Below are 17486 nucleotides of genomic sequence, written 5' to 3'. Positions count from 1 at the left end.
TTGGACTCCGGTTCACTTTCCTTCCAAGTGCCTGTTCAGGTACTTTTGTGTGTGCTGCCTGCTTCTGTGAGGGCTCCCTGAGTTGCTGGGCGCCCCCTCTGTCTCCTCCTCCTAGTGGCGACATCCTGGTCCCTCCTGGGCCACAGCAGCACCCAAAAACCTCTACTGCGACCCTTGCAGCTAGCATGGCTTGTTTGCGGTCTTTCTGCGTGGGAACACCTCTGCAAGCTTCATCGCGACGTGGGACATCCATATTCCAAAGGAGAAGTTCCTAGTCTTCTTCTTTCTTGCAGAACTCCAAGCTTCTTCCAACCGGTGGCAGCTTCCTTGCACCCTCAGCTGGCATTTCCTGGGCTCCTGCCCCCTCTCAACACTGTCGCAACTAGTGGACTTGGTCCCCTTGTCTTACAGGTACTCAGGTCCGGAAATCCACTGTTGTTGCATTGCTGGTGTTTGTTCTTCCTGCAGAATCCTCCTGTCACGACTTCTGTGCTCTCTGGGGGTAGTAGGTGCATTTTACACCTACCTTTCAGGGTCTTGGGGTGAGCTATTTTTCTAACCCGCACTGTTTTCTTACAGTCCCAGCGACCCTCTACAAGCTCACATAGGTTTGGAGTCCATTCGTGATTCGCATTCCACTTTTGGAGTATATGGTTTGTGTTGCCCCTATACCTATGTGCTCCTCTTGCAATCTCACACTGTTTGCATTACTTTTCTTGCTATTACTTACCTAATTTTGGTTTGTGTACATATATCTTGTGTATATAACTTATCCTCATACTGAGGGTACTCACTGAGATACTTTTGGCATATTGTCATAAAAATAAAGTACCTTTATTTTTAGTAACTCTGTGTATTGTGTTTTCTTATGATATTGTGCATATGACACCAGTGGTATAGTAGGAGCTTTACATGTCTCCTAGTTCAGCCTAAGCTGCTTTGCCATAGCTATCTTCTATCAGCCTAAACTGCTAGAAACACCTCTTCAACACTAATAAGGGATAACTGGACCTGGTACAAGGTGTAAGTACCTCTGGTACCCACTACAAGCCAGGCCAGCCTCCTACACATGACCCATGCATTGACACAGACATTAGATAGGTCCTCGTTCATGGGAGGCTAGACAGGCTAGAAACAGTGCTAGGGGCAATTTATGAAACAACCAAATATTGAACAACTCAAATTTTTAGAAGAAACATCAACACAGTTAAGTCCCACTCAACACTGCCAGGGGCACAAATAATCAGAGCTTATAAGGAGTTTAACATTTGATAACAGCAGTGGGGCTTAGCAGACACATAGAGACAACTACATTCACCACTGACAGATTATTAATTTCCCAATGCATTAATTACATGTAATGCTGGATGGTATAATGTGCTTCCAACACATAGTGTTAACAGCCCATGGTGAATATCTAGGTAGGAATCGGACCACAGCCCATTAAGCCTAAACATTATGTGAGGAGCAGCACAAACCTCTATCCAATCATGGATACTTCAGACCAAATTTTAAATCCCGAATCTGTAAGGAAAGCCATAAATAATTATTTTGATGAGCATGACAAAACTGCCTCTAATAAGCTAGTTCAATGGGAAGCATTTAAAACTGTGATCAGAAGCCACGGCATTAAGGCAACAGTGGGGGTTAGGAATGCAGTAGCGAATGAGCTCACACAGCTGAACACAACACTTAAGCTGCTGGTGACCAGCATAGACGCAACTCATAACAGGCAGAAACAGCTGCAGGGAAAAGTATGCAGAATTACTAGCAAGAGTCCACTGTCTTGACAAGAAAGAACTTCTCAAACTGGTACACACAGTAAGTGATGAGGCAGGTAGGTTATTAGCCTGTCTAATAAAACCAGAACTCCAAAGCACACCAATAACTGTACTCAAAAGTAGCACACAAGGCAGAATCTGCACAAAGGAGGGCATTAAGAGGGAGTCTCTAATGTAGTATAAAGAGCTTTACTATAACACTGGAGGTGACAACTGAAGAGCCATATCAAACTACCTACACTCTGAACAAATGCCATGCTTGTCATGTGAACAGATGAAGACTCCCTAGAACCCAAAGTGAAGTCGGACGCCATACATGAACTGGCAGCTGGTAATGTATTGAACATGGAGGGGCTACCCATTAAAGTTTATCAGACATACGTAGACATCCTAGCTCTGCTTGTCATGCAAATGTTCACTCCAGCATCAGAACATGGCTCCCCACCGCCACATTAAGAAACAAAGCCTTAATAGACTCTCTACCAAAACCCAGGTATGACCCCACTGATAAAGCATCGTATAGACCACTGTTTATGGTAAACACAGATTATAAAATTCTTAGCAAAGTACTGGCCACCAGAATTCAACCACAGCTCCATTACCTCATACACCAGCATCAAAACGGGTTATACCCAGGAAAAAAAACACATTAATAAAGCTTTTGATTTTGTCAGCAAATTGTAGCATAGTTTCAAATTCTTTATTCAAGTCCCACAACCAGACTTAAAAGGGAGACTGATATCAGAGGGGTTCTTTGTGTGCTGAGGAACAGTGAAGGATTTGCGTTGGTTTAAGTTTAATGAATTAAGTTTAATAAATTAAGTTTAATGAATTTATAGAGGGCATGGCTACCTGGGGGCTTCCCAGCGCTAAGGTGGGGGAATTAGACTCTGACATGGTCTATGCTGTGAACAAGAATGTCTTCAACTTCTTCCGAAATGCAGATTCTAGTTGTTCCTGCCGGAGATCCAGAGGGAGCGAGTTCCAGAGGTATGCGGCTTTAGCTGAGAAAGAACTACCTCACCAAGTTACTTTCTTGAAACAAGGTATGATCACCAGTGAGGCAGATGAAGAACTAACTACCCTCTGAGGGATATAGGGTGTGATAATCTTCCTAAGAAACATAGGATCTTTGTTATGAAGGGCTTTGTGTGTCATGCAGATAGCCTTGAAATGAATCCGTTGTTTAATTGGGAGCCAGTGAAGAGAGGCCAGTGCTGGTTTAGCCAACAAATGTCTGGGTGTGTTCATAAGCAGGCGTGCAGCAGCGTTTTTCACAACCTGCAGTCTATTTATTATATAGTTTGTAGAGCAAACCCTATTTATTACATAGTTGGTGATGGAAACCCTGGCGATGGCGACACAACAGGTGTGTTGCGCAGCAGGCTTTGACCTTTGGGATAAGATACACATGATTTCACTTTACACAAATGACTTACTGTTGTTTCTGAAAGATGGTGTGCCTGGCATACCTGTAGCCAGAGATAGTGTGCCTGGCATACCAGTAGCCGCAGTCATGCTAGCAGCATTTGCATGTCAACTGGAATAAGATTTGTGCATTGCCTGTGCAGCCTGGTGCTGTTCACACTCCTTGGGTATTTACAAAGCAGGGAGTATCATGGAAAGCATAGGCATTCAGGTACCTAGGAGTTCAAATATACCCAGAGAGAAAGGCATGAGAGAATGGTTCATAGCGAAATCAATCAATGCAGTGAAACAAAACATTGCGTTTTGGAAATCTGTACCTTGGTCAGTGATTGGGCGCATTGCTTTACCAAAAGTGGTCCTGCTCTTTAGGCTATTCTCCCAAAACAGGTACCCTGGCCCTTTTTTAAGGAATTTGGTGCTATGCTGCAAGATTCAATTTGGGGTTCACTCAGGCACAGGATGGGTCTGGCCAAGCAGAAATTGCTAAAAGACAAAAGCAGGTTGAGACTGCCAGTCAGATTTGTACTTCCTGGCTGTGCTAATGGAGTAGATCTCCACATGGGCAGATGGAATACACCTGATAAATATAGGACTAACCGAGTCGTCTGTGCTGCAAATACCGCTAACATTTGAACTGCTGTCCTCATGGCCCCTTTCCAAACATAGGCTGGGACTATCTGCAACTGAAGTACACAACTGGAAATCTGTGCTGGTGAAGACTAAAGGGCCACCACCTTGTGCGCCAGTGACTGTTTTTGTAGGGTTTACCAGAGCTAGAGACTGTTTCATAGCAGCACAGATGTGTACATGGATGAGGCCTGGAATGGAGACGGTAGGGACTTGTCTGAGTCAAGAAGACTTAAAACACTCTGAACTAATCTACAATGACGGGCTGCTGAGCGGGCAACTCCTCTGGCAACTTGGAAAGACCCAGATTCAAAGTTTCAGCAACATGAAGTCCTCCAACTAATTTACACCACGGGTCACAGCAAGCACAAGAAAAGTTAGTTCTGCTGGGCCCTTTTTAACATGACCAGAACAAATCTAAACGACCTAAAGGTTGAATGAGTCACAGTTGTTGATATTGACATTGAGTAGAAAGACCGGTCATGAATCCTATGATATACTTGCAGGGTATCACACAACCATAATTTCAAATACACTCAGATTAATTATTTACATAGATCTCATCTAACCAGGGTATTTTTTTCACATGGTCAGCATTGACCTCTTATTGGGAGAGTATTACCTCACAACTCAAACTTACCCTTGGAAGAACTTTCTGACACACTCCAAGACATTGCCTGCTGGGAAGTTAGGCTTGCCCCGTAACTTGAAAGGTGGGTAACAAATTCATGAAAGCGGCACTATTAACAGTCAAAATGGTGATTGCTATGGACTGGGCATCATCACTCGCCCACACAGTAGCAAGATGGTATAGATAGGCTATAAAACAGACACCAGTAGAGAGTGTAGCATTACACTGAGAACAAGTCCGATTCCTACATAAATATTACTATTGAGTTGATAGGATGAAATACTACTCTCCTTTGTCTGCTGCCATCTCTTAGAAACAGTGGTGATTTCATAGCTCTAAGATTTTTTTGGGGCATAATGTGTGTTACATCCCCTCACACTGCCTGATTATTCAGACACACAACATGACACCTCGTGTTCGGAGAGTCACGCTTCGGCATATGTAACACTTAAGTCACATACTGATTGCTTCTTTTACCGGAATCACAGCAACACAATCTGCGAACAAGTAACATGAAGTGCACTTACACCCCTGCCTTGATGCACAGTTTGGTGATGGGGGATGTTCTTGGTTGTCTTGTAATTGGTAACACATTGGTTTACCTACTAAGTGGGGAAAGTTGCAATTTTTACTTTAAGTATGTACAGCCCTGTAACATGTAACCCCCTCAGCAAGTATACCAAAATCTATGTCAAACAGTGTTAACTTTAACTAGGTCCTAGAGGCAACACTTGTTTTGTGTAACAGCTTAGAATATTAACAGCCATGGTACTGAAGATACATTGTGTTCGGATTATCCTGATGCACGAATGATGCATATACAATTCGCTAAGAATCTACTGACCCCTAACACTATTTACAGTGTGTCTCAAGTATGACTGCCAATTCACGTCTGTTTGTAATGCAATGGTTCTACAACAGCATGGGATTGCTTAGTGGTTTTAAATGTACTGCCTTCAAAATGAATAAAATGGAGGTTACAAAAGTCTTTGCAGGGAGCCATCAGAAGTCCAACCCAGTATGCTTTAGTTCATTCATATTCAGTAATGTTTGACAGTAAATATTTAAGGCAGCAGTCATCATATTTGTATCATTAGAATATACCACAACCCCCTAACACCCCCCACATACACACAAGCATTTATTTTCGACTAATTTTTAAAGGGAGGGGCTTCCTTCCAAAGATGATGTGATCTAATGCTGATTGCTGCCATGATGTTTCCTTTTCTTGAACACTCCAGAAAAATTCTGCCACCAACTGGTTTTGTAAAAGACAGGAAGCAGGAAAATTGACAAATCACTGATCGCACCCCTGTGCCTGACCTCGCATACTTTTAATGCAGGAGGAGAGACCAGGAAACTTCCCATTTGAAATGTTCCCTTATAGCCCCAGAAGGAAGGGCCCTGCATGAGACCTTGATTTAGGAATCAAATCAAATCCCACACTGCTTTAAAGTAGTCCTTTTGGACCAAGACCAGAGGCAAAGGTCAGTTGGGGTAGGAGAGTGTTGGTTGGAAAAAAAGCCATGATACTGCACAGCCTTCTAGAAGCATACAAGTGAACACCAGTGCAAATTGCACACATTTTGTTATAATGGTCAACTTTTTATAGTCTGTTCAGAAGCATTACTTTAGTCACATCTGATAAGGTAAATATTAAATTATCAGTTGTGTTTTGAAGATGGTTTCTTGTGAATTTAATTTTCCCTCAGGTTTTTCAAGTTCGTCCAGAAGATCATGAGAAATATGGAGGTGACCCACAACAACCACACAAGTTGCATCTCATTACCAGAATTCGATCTGGAATAGCAAGGCCATACTGGGAAAAAAAGATCCTGCAAGAGCTTGGCTTGAATAAGGTACTCAGTTTAATCGTAGTTTCCATATTTTTTCAAAACTGTTGATTTAGAAAATTAATTCCAATTTGACAAGGTGTACTTGAGCATTACATATTAATTATTGCTCTTCTTTTTCTGTTGCTGTTCCTTTATGTTATTACTCTTGTTACACATGGAATTCTTCTCAGACATTTAGCGTGATGGTCTTTTTTTGCTCAGAGTCTTGTATGTTGGTTATTTAGCCAAACCTTTTCCTTCAGCCTGCTACTCATTTTTCTCTGTGGGCACCTTAGTGAGCTTTCCTCTCTCTTGTTGTTTTGACAGAAAACTCACAAAGCATATGTACCTTTATAGAACCAACAACACAGAGAATTTCAAATCGCGCTAGAATCTTTTTCATGTACTTTTTGATCACTGTCATTTAGGTTATACATAAAATCCATAAACTGGATATTTTGTGGTAATCATTGATAATTCTAACTTCCTCCTGCAACAACATTGTCCCAGTTTCTTCTATCGCCCTATCACCACCTTTCAGGCCCAAGATAATACTTGCTTGGCTCCCATTATCAGGGTTTTTCTCATTCTACATTGCCTCATTATAAAAACCCATGTTAAATGAAATACTAAATTGCCTGCAGCTTGGGTATACAGTGGGATCCCTGCCCAAGTTTTCCCTATGTACTATGTGAGAAGGTACCTCATTCACATATAGTTTGAGATTGTTTTAAGAGATTGTGATCTGATTTTTTTCAATGTGATTTCATAATATCATTAGTCATGTTAACACATTGTCTGTACCCCACAGATTAGCAATAACTAAGTTGCCTTACATGTTGACACAAAGTATGTCTCCTTTTACTTTCATGATCATAGGTCATATTCCTGTATTGTCTTTATATTTATGTCTAAGCATATGATGCAAAAACTAATCTCCGCAGACATTTCTGATATTTAAATATCTGACTGGGCATATAGGGGCCATTTGGAAATACAGACTACAGTTTGCAAACTTCTGGTGAATCTGCCTGGAACTATTTAGAGACTCAGTCACAAAACAGGCACTAGCCCATAAAATAGTTGTTTTTTCTAAATTAACAATGAAGAGGTTTTCTTTGGACGCCTTGAAGGCAGCAATAAGAGGAGAAGCTATGACAATGACAGTCGCCAAAAGAATCAAAGCCTGTTAGTGGTTAGCTACTGGACGACTTGACAACTTTAGAAAAACAAGAGTCCCCCTCTTTTAACTATACGAGGAGGCCAAGTAAATGTTCTACAAACATATTAATGTCCTTGTATCAATATTTATTTATTTATTGTTTGCCGGGATGGAGGAATATTGGGACTACCTCCTGGTGAATTTTTAACACTAAAATGACAAGTGTAAACACCATTGTATATTAAAGATTACAAGAACATTAACATGATGAACTTTGTTTTTACTATGAAAGGTTTATATGTGTAATAAATTTGAAATATGAAATCCTTTAAGGCTCTTTACCAAGTTTATGTGAAACGATATGTTGAAATATATATGCATGAGTATGTGAATTTACTTAGTGTATTTTTACCAGTAGGGAACTGTGCCACTATTATAGGGCCATTTAAGGGTTGTGATAAGGAACATTTATAGGGGAACCATTTGGTTCACGGATTTTGTCATCCGTTTCAGTTGGACACTGGTGGAGCACAGTGAACACTATTGAAGTTGGGACAGACTTTTTGGAAAAATGTAGTAAAGTGGAGACACTCTTGGCCTGATAACTGCAAATCCAGAAGGCCAAAAGATACATTTCAAATAATCAAATTGCAGAGGGATCAGTTACTCAGAAGGAGTAGGAAACAAGAGAAGCATTTAAACAGTTCTTCCAACAGCTTTACTAACAAGATGACAAAGAGAGAGAAAATTATTTCTGAAACAGTGGAACCCCTAATAGGCATTGTCAGTAGGGGTGCAAGCGGTGCTGCAGCGCCCTGAAAAATAATCATGCTGTAGTTCAGAATGTTAATGAAACAATAAAGATGCATTTAAATTGTGTGTTTATCTTGTCACGTCTGCTTCATTCAAAGACAAAGGTCAGGCTATGTCTTCTGACAAATTAAATCTTATTCGGAAACTGGCGTTTACTTTTATTTCTCTGCCCACAAAGGGAAATGTTTTTGTAAAAGTGATCTATGTGTCAATCCTGCTGGGGTATAGGAAGTGAGATGATGTCAGTTTTTTCTAATACACAACATTTAAATACCTGTAAATTGTCCACATATTCCAAAATGTATCAGTAGTTAGGAAAGCGCAAATTTAGTACATTTTTTATCATTCTGAAGTGTGATGGAAACAAGCATTTAATAGGATGAAAACAAATTGGGACACTTTATTTGGTGATGTGCAAATGGATGAATATTCTACGAAACTTGATTATCATACACTATTGTTTGTGGGCAATATAGTTTTACCAGTAATAATGTGGGTCTATGCATTTTTTTTTTAAGAACCAAATTTATTATTATTGTTTTCATTGAGTTAAAGAACATTACACACACAGTGAGTTCCAACAACATCAATAATACAGGTACAGAGCATAGGACACAATCCAAGGCTGGACAACCAGTGTTTGGTAGTGCATTACAATAAAACATTGTGGTAAGCCCAACATTTCCCCCCTATTTTATCATGTTTTTTGGGGCACCATCGCGCTGTATAGATCGGCGTTTCTTGTTGCGCACACCAATCGACCCCCTCCCTCCATCCCACCAGCGAAGGAGCCCCGGGAAGCCTCCACTTGCGAGCAATATCTCTCTTAGAGACAAGACGTTCAACTCCCACAAATGTCCGTTCAGCAAAGGGCCCCCCAAAGTTCCTCCAATTGTCCCAGTAATGCAACCTTGGGGCCTAAATCTATAGAGTGTCCCAGGATCTCTGCTATTTCCTTGCCAATCCCCTCCCAAAAGGGTCGTATTTGGGAATAGCTCCAAGTCACATGGAGGAAGTCTCCCCCCAGGTGACCACACCTAGCACAGGCGACCCTCGCTCCGCCCGACAACCTCAACATTATTACAGGGGTCAAGTAAGATTATTTGAAGGTAGTTGAACTGCACCATCCGCTGCCTAGCTGAGATGACTAACTCTGGGGGACTAATAGTGCCTCCTACCAATCGTCATCATCCAGCTCCCTGACCCATTGCGTCCACCTCTGTCGCTGGTTGTCAAACGCATATGGGGCATTCGTAAGTAGAGATTTATAGACTTGGGACAGTGCTTTCTTCCCCAGGCTCCCAGTTAACAATTTTGTCTCAAGCATGCTGTAGTCGGGGAGCTTGGATATTCACTGAAACGTGTGCAACCAGGGCATGACGCAGCTGCAGGTATCGGAAGAATTGTCTAGTGTAACCCATAGTGTTCTGTCATGTTCTGGAATTACATAAGGTTGTCCCCTGTATACAGGTCCCCGAAGTAGGTCACCCCTATTTAAGTCCCAGTGCTGAGAGCCCTTTAAGGTAGTAAGCTGGTGCAGCCAGTCTCTGTGGCACAGTGGAGTCATTCGAGTAAAGCACCGATCCCATTTTATGATTTTTAGGGCCACCCTCCAGCAACCTACCGCCACCTGGGTGCAAGACGCATTCTGGACAGGAATCCTGCTGTCATAAAGCATACCCAGTAGGCCTCCAAAGCCCACCTCATGGACCTTAAGTCAATATGCCAGTTGTCCCAACCTCCCGCAAACCAGTCATTTATGGGCACCACCTGGGCGGCCAAGTAGTAAATATATAGATCTGGGACTCACATGTCCCCCTCATACAGGGATTTACGTGTGGTATTAAAAGCCACTTTGTGCCGCCCTCCATTCCAAATGAAGTTGGTAAATTTCAAAGTGAGAGTATGGAACTACGCCCTTGGTATTTGGTAAGGGTAGTTTGTGAGGGCGTACAGGAATTGGAGAAGCACATCATTTTGAGGAGGGCAGTGCGGCCAAGGGTGTATAACAGGGATCCTTCCAATGCTGCAGGTCCCTGTCCAGACGCGCCTACAAATCTCCAAAATTTAGTACCCACGCTAAGTCGGGCAGAAGGGAAACGTGGACTCCCAACTATTTAAACACATTCCTCCACACTAGGACTTGAGAACACCACTGTCGACCCTCCGCACCCCCCCTAACCTCCACCAGTGTAGACTTTTGGGCATTGATCCAGAGTCCCGACACCTCTCCAAACCGTTCCAGTAGTTCCACGCATCAGGGTCCCGATGCGGGTGGATCACTAAGAAACTCCAAGACGTCGTCCCCATACAGCACCACCCTATCTTCCTCCCCATCTCCCCACCTCCAGCCCCAAATCAGAGGATTGCTCCGCAATAAGCATGCAAGGGGCTCAATCACTCGAAGAGCAGTGGGGACAGGGGCACCCCTGCCACATTCCCCATTGAATTGGAAATGTCTGGGAGAGCACCCCATTTGCCCGAACCTGGGCCATGGGGTGTTGATACAGGAGAAGGATCATCCGGCGGAGCAATGACCCAAACCCAAATACATGCCAGGATTACCTCCATGTACTCCAATGAAATTTTGTTGAATGCCTTATGAAACATCTATGAGGAAAAGGGCCAGGGGACTACTGGAGCAAGAGCCAGGAGATAGGGCCACCTGAACTCGTCGAATGCAATGACACGTGCTCCTGCCGGGCATAAAGCTACAATGAGGTGGGTTAGCGTACGAATAAGATGGAACACCAGTACTTTGGTATATATTTTGATATCACCATTGATGAGGGAGATTGGCAGATATGACACACAATGGTCTGGAGCCTTCCCTTCCTTGGGCAGGGCCACGATAGTGGCACAGTCAAGTTCAGGGGGAAAGGCCCCTGTCGACAGGGTCTCACCATACAAATTCAGGAGGTGAGGTACCAGTAAAAAGCTAAACCTTTTATAGTACTCTATTGGATATCCGTCTGGTGTAGGAAAGTACCAGCTTGCCTGGCATGTTACCCCCATATTTCACTGTATATATGTTGTTTTAGTCTATGTGTCACTGGGACCCTGCCAGGCAGAGCCCCAGTGCTCATAAGTATGTGCCCTGTATGTGTTCCCTGTGTGATGCCTAACTGTCTGCCTGAGGCTCTGCTAACCAGAACCTCAGTGGTTATGCTCTCCCTGCTTTCCAAATTTGTCACTAACAGGCTAGTGACCAATTTCACCAATTTTCATTGGCATACTGGTACACCCATATAATTCCCTAGTATATGGTACTGAGGTACCCAGGGTATTGGGGTTCCCGGAGATCCCTATGGGCTGCAGCATTTCTTTTGCCACCCATAGGGAGATCTGACAATTCTTACACAGGCCTGCCAGTGCAGCCTGAGTGAAATAACGTCCACGTTATTTCACAGCCATTTACCACTGCACTTAAGTAACTTATAAGTCACCTATATGTCTAACCTTCACCTGGTGAAGGTTGGGTGCAAAGTTACTTAGTGTGTGGGCACCCTGGCACTAGCCAAGGTGCCGCCACATCGTTCAGGGCAAATTCCCCGGACTTTGTGAGTGCGGGGACACCATTACACACGTGCACTGTACCTAGGTCACTACCTATGTACAGCGTCACAATGGTAACTCCGAACATGTCCATGTAACATGTCTAAGATCATGGAATTGTCACCCCAATGCCATGATCCCCCGGGTCTCTAGCACAGAACCCGGGTACTGCCAGACTGCCTTTCCGGGGTCTCCACTGCAGCTGCTGCTGCTTCCAACCCCTCAGACAGGTTTCTGCCCTCCTGGGGTCCAGGCAGCCCTGGCCCAGGAAGGCGGAACAAAGGATTTCCTCTGAGAGAGGGTGTAACACCCTCTCCCTTTGGAAATAGGTGTGAAGGCTTGGGAGGAGTGGCCTCCCCCAGCCTCTGGAAATGCTTTGATGGGCACAGATGGTGCCCATCTCTGCATAAGCCAGTCTACACCGGTTTAGGGATCCCCCAGCCCAGCTCTGGCGCAAAACTGGACAAAGGAAGAGGGAGAGACCACTCCCCTGACCTGCACCTCCCAGGGGAGGTGCCCAGAGCTCCTCCAGTGTGTCCCAGACCTCTGCCATCTTGGAAACAGAGGTGGCTGTGGCACACTGGACTGCTCTGAGTGGCCAGTGCCAGCAGGTGACGTCAGAGGCTCCTTCTGATAGGCTCTTACCTCTCTTGGTAGCCAATCCTCCTTTCTTGGTAGCCAAACCTCCTTTTCTGGCTACTTAGGGTCTGTGCTTTGGGGATCTCACCAGATAATGAATGCAAGAGCTCACCAGAGTTCCTCTGCATCTCCCTCTTCACCTTCTGCCAAAGGATCGACCGCTGACTGCTCAGGACGCCTGCAAAACTGCAACAAAGTAGCAAGACGACTACTAGCAACCTTGTATTGCTTCATCCTGCCGGCTTTCTCAACTGTTTCCAGGTGGTGCATGCTCTGGGGGTAGCCTGCCTCCTTTCTGCACCAGGAGCTCTGAAGAAATCTCCCGTGGGTTGACGGAATCATCCCCCTGCAACCGCAGGCAACACAAGACTGCATCACCGGTCCTCTGGATCCCCTCTCAGCACGACGAGCGTGGTCCCTGGAACTCAGCAACTCTGTCCAAGTGACTCCCACAGTCCAGTGATTCTTCAGTCCAAGTTTGGTGGAGGTAAGTACTTGCCTCCCCCACGCTAGACTGCATCGCTGGGTACCGCGTGATTTGCAGCTGCTCCAGCTCCTGTGCACTCTTCCAGGATTTCCTTCGTGCACAGCCAAGCCTGGGTCCCCGACACTCTAACCTTCAGTGCACAACCTTCTGAGTTGTCCTCCGGCGTCGTGGGACTCCCTTTTGTGACTTCGGGTGGACTCCGGTTCACTTTTCTTCTAAGTGCCTGTTCAGGTACTTCTGCGGGTGCTGCCTGCTTCTGTGAGGGCTCCCTGACTTGCTGGGTGCCCCCTCTGTCTCCTCATCCAAGTGGCGACATCCTGGTCCCTCCTGGGCCACAGCAGCATCCAAACACCCCAACCCCGACCCTTGCAGCTAGCAAGGCTTGTTTGCGGTCCCTCTGCAAGCTTCTTCACAACGTGGGACATCCATCCTCCAAAGGGGAAGCTCCTAGTCCTCTTCGTTCTTGCAGAACACCAAGCTTCTTCCAACAGGTGGCAGCTTCTTTGCACCCTCAGCTGGCATTTCTTGGGCTCCTGCCCACTCTCGACACTGTCGCGACTCTTGGACTTGGTCCCCTTGTCTTACAGGTACTCAGGTCCGGAAATCCACTGTTGTTGCATTGCTGGTGTTTGTTCTCCTTGCAGAATCCCCCTATCATGGCTTCTGTGCTCTCTGGGGGTTGTAGGTGCACTTTACACCTACCTTTCAAGGTCTTGGGGTGGTCTATTTTTCTAACCCTCACTGTTTTCTTACAGTCCCAGCGACCCTCTACAAGCTCACATAGGTTTGGGGTCCATTCGTGGTTCGCATTCTACTTTTGGAGTATATGGTTTGTGTTGCCCCTATACCTATGTGCTCCTATTGCAATCTATTGTAACTTTACACTGCATGCATTACTTTTCTTGCTATAACCTGCATAATTTTGGTTTTTGTACATAAATCTTGTGTATATTTCTCAACCTCACACTGAGGTTACTCACTGAGATACTTTTGGCATATTGTCATAAAAATAAAGTACCTTTATTTTTAGTATATCTGTGTATTGTGTTTTCCTATGATATTGTGCATATGACACCACTGGTATAGTAGGAGCTTTACATGTCTCCTAGTTCAGCCTAAGCTGCTTTGCCATAGCTACCTTCTATCAGCCTTATCTGCTAGAAACACCTCTTCTACACTAATAAGTGATAACTGGACCTGGCAAAGAGAGGTAAGTACCTCTGGTACCCACTACAAGCCAGGTCAGCCTCCTACATCTGGTACGGCAGTTCTACCCCTACTAAGCTCCTTAATGGCGGCATCCACCTTCTCCACTGTTAGTGCCTGGTATAAGTCCTGGGCGATAGTGGGCGGGATAGTTGGTACCGGGAGGTCCCAAACCAGGGAACCCTCCTCCACTAAGCGCGGGAGGTTTTCTTTTAGCATACGTGTCTATGCAAATTTAGAGATATTTCAATGCTAAAAGTGCTGTCTGTAAATGACAACAGGCTACATCACTAGTGCTCCAAAATGCACCACTGGCTACATACCACAACCTTACCACTCTCCTGCTGAGTAGGTGTGGTACATTTGCTATACTTGTTTTTTGAGTGACACTTGCACTTACTAACATTAATGACAGCACCCCCACGCTAAAAGTTGTTCCAGCACCACTGGGATCTAGATCGACCAATTGAATTCTTTGGGATTAAAAGAGTCCTAAAAGAGACAAATGTAGATAAACCTTCTATTTTGGGTGAGTGTACTGTGCTATTCTATAGCTTTGTTTTCTCCTATTTGGCACAGCCTATGCTATCCCTGTTTAACTCCTTTGATTGTACATCTGAAGACTACCCTACAATGTGGAAAGTTGACATTGCTCTTATCCACCAAACTTGAAGAGATCCTAAGCAATGTTGAGCATATAAATCAATAGGTTTCCTAAATGTTGATGTCAAAATATTTGCTAATCTTTTTGCCAAGGCCCTAGTAAGGTTGAAACCATTGGTTGACTCACACAAAACAGAATTCATCAAATATAGACAAGGAATTGACACTACAAGACAAGTAGCCCACCTGCTTGAAAAATGTATAGGGAAGAAATACCTGCCCGCCTGTTAACTTAGATGCCGTGAAGATATTTGACATGGTTAGTTGGAAATACATGGAAAATGTATTAAATTAGATAGACTTTGACCCCAAAATGAATGAATGGATGGACCTTGCCAGTTGCAAAAGGGGATAACACTTGAAGAGGGCAAGATCAAATTTGCCTACTTGCGAACAATATCCTTCTACCACTCTCAAACCCAAAATAATTCCTTTCAGCAATAACATTGAGCACACTTGAGAAGGTCTCTGGACTTATAATTAACCCACAGAAATCTGAAATGTTGAATCTAACTTTATCAAGAAAACTAAGAGCAATTAACTGTAACTTGCCCCTTCAGATGGGCTACTGGACACCTCTCTTATGTATGGTGTTCAAGTCATTTACATGTTCTAAAAATGAATGTCGTACTGCTTTTCTACTTATTCTAGACCTTTCTAGTGTGCTGTTTAGAAACTGAACCTTTAATCTTTGCAGATGGACTTGATTTGTTTTATATGTGCAGGCAAGAGAGCTTAGAGTGCATGCAAAATCTTAAAAATGACCCGTGATGAAGGAGGTTTTGCATGCCCTGATATCATAGCTTATTACCAAACTGCTCATTTAAGGGTAATTCTAGAATGGACTGCCAGGGAAACAGAAATAGCTCTGCATGGAAAAAGTGGTCAAATACAAATCAGTTTGGGATCTCGAATTATCTAACGAAAGATGGGAGATCACAAAATGCTTATACTTCTCTGCCAGTCAAAATGGTCCTGGAAAATTGGGATAAAGTAATGAAGCAGGGTAAAATAACAACCTTCTGTCCCCTAATAACATTATTCATGAAACCCCTGACTTTACCCAGCCATGTTAGATGAAGTTTTCATACTATAGAAAGAGAGAGAGAATGCCATACAATTTTAGACATGTTTACGCAAAGTGCAATAAAATGACTTGAGCAACATATAAATGATTTCCAAATTGTAACGAAGGCTAGATTATACAGTGTTTACGCATATGGCATTGATTTGTGCATCCTTTCTATAAAACAGTTGCTGTCAGGGAGATGCCTACAGAGAAATTGTGGAGACCAGAGGAATGATCACTAGTATTTATAAACTCCTAAAGGATAATGCAATTGGGTCCCAATGGAAGTTTTGGGATAGATAGTCACAATGCTAAACCGAGATAACTTGAAGAACGTGGCAAGGTATATACTCAAATATATACAAAATGTACAAAAACACTTCACATAAAGAATCTGTTTACAATATCATGTATAAAGGGTATCTAATGCGAGAGACTGCAGCAAATTTACTCAACCACATCTGATATATGCTGCAGATGCCCAAACGAGAAAGGCTCCATAATGTATATAAATAAGAGTGTGCAGACATCACTGTTTTCTGGAAGGAGGTACTAAGCCTTATAGGGGCAGTTTATTTTGCTGTGCCTTCTCACCCAAAAATAGTTTATTAGGACACACCAATGCCAGTCTTCTGTAGCACATGGTGATAGTGACTAAAATGCTTGATAGACTTATATTAGAAAAAGAAGGCAGCTCCCAATATAGCACAGTGGTTCTGTAAACTGTGGTTGCAGATGAGAAAGTCAGAAGTGGACATCATAAATATGCTGAGGTGGGGCAATCCGAAGACGTTCACTGCAGTACCATACAGGGACCTGCACCACTCTGTGAAGGTGAGTCCCAGAAGTGTCATGCAGTGTGTTGTGACTGTCTACCCACTGTGGATGTAGGGTACGTTGGAACTCAAGTCTGTCTGAGTTCTGACGCTATAATCAAGCACCAAGAAGCGACAAGGCTGTTGAAGCAAGAGTGCTTCAAGAAGTGAACTGCATCAATAGAGCGGCCTGCAACATTGACTTAGTATTCAGCGTGACAACCTGGGGTGGGCACCTAGCTTGTTTTGGTGGTGGATTTGTGCCTGGCCTCTGTAATATCTCAAGCTGCAAGACTCTCCAAACTGTAAGTACTGCAGATCAGCGATCACCTCCTAGACTGATGACAGCCCTTCCTATGCTTACCTGTGACACTGTGCTGGCATTACACATTTCAGGTGCTAATCTTTGAGATTGGGCTGGGAAGAGACTCTTACTCCTTGAGGTATGCTTGAAACACCATGTAGAGCTGCATTGCCCACCAACATGCCATAAACCGCAGGCGTTGGCTACAGTAACCAACGATGAACAACATAAAGGTTTCAATCCAGGGAAAATGGAGCCATACTAGTGGGAAGGTAACAATTTATCCACGCCATTTACCTCACTAGACGTTTTGCATTTTATTTCCCGCTGGGGAGAATCTCAGAGACAATGCTGTGAGTGTTGAACAGGGATTATTGGGAGGGGTTGTTCCACAGGAAAACTCTAGGTTGTATTACCATTTGAAAGTGAGAGGTACTAGCATGCCCCAACCTCGTTTGTGATCTTTTGCAA

The 17486-nt window shown here is 43.8% G+C and overlaps 1 protein-coding gene across 2 annotated transcripts in view; it reads left to right on the top strand.

Moving 5' to 3' along the window:
* The window catches only part of MRPL30 (mitochondrial ribosomal protein L30), a 240122-nt gene that overhangs the window by 85478 nt on the left and 137158 nt on the right, over positions 1 to 17486 (top strand). For both annotated transcript variants that reach the window (XM_069204380.1, XM_069204379.1), the window contains exon 4: positions 6180 to 6326. In XM_069204380.1, coding sequence (XP_069060481.1) covers positions 6180 to 6326 — 147 coding nt within the window. The remainder of the gene's footprint in view (positions 1 to 6179; positions 6327 to 17486) is intronic.

This window comes from Pleurodeles waltl, chromosome 8 (assembly GCF_031143425.1).
Source record: "Pleurodeles waltl isolate 20211129_DDA chromosome 8, aPleWal1.hap1.20221129, whole genome shotgun sequence".
Lineage (NCBI taxonomy): Eukaryota > Metazoa > Chordata > Amphibia > Caudata > Salamandridae > Pleurodeles > Pleurodeles waltl.
The sequence above is the reverse complement of the archived record's forward strand: the minus strand, read 5'-3'. Positions and strand labels throughout refer to the sequence as shown.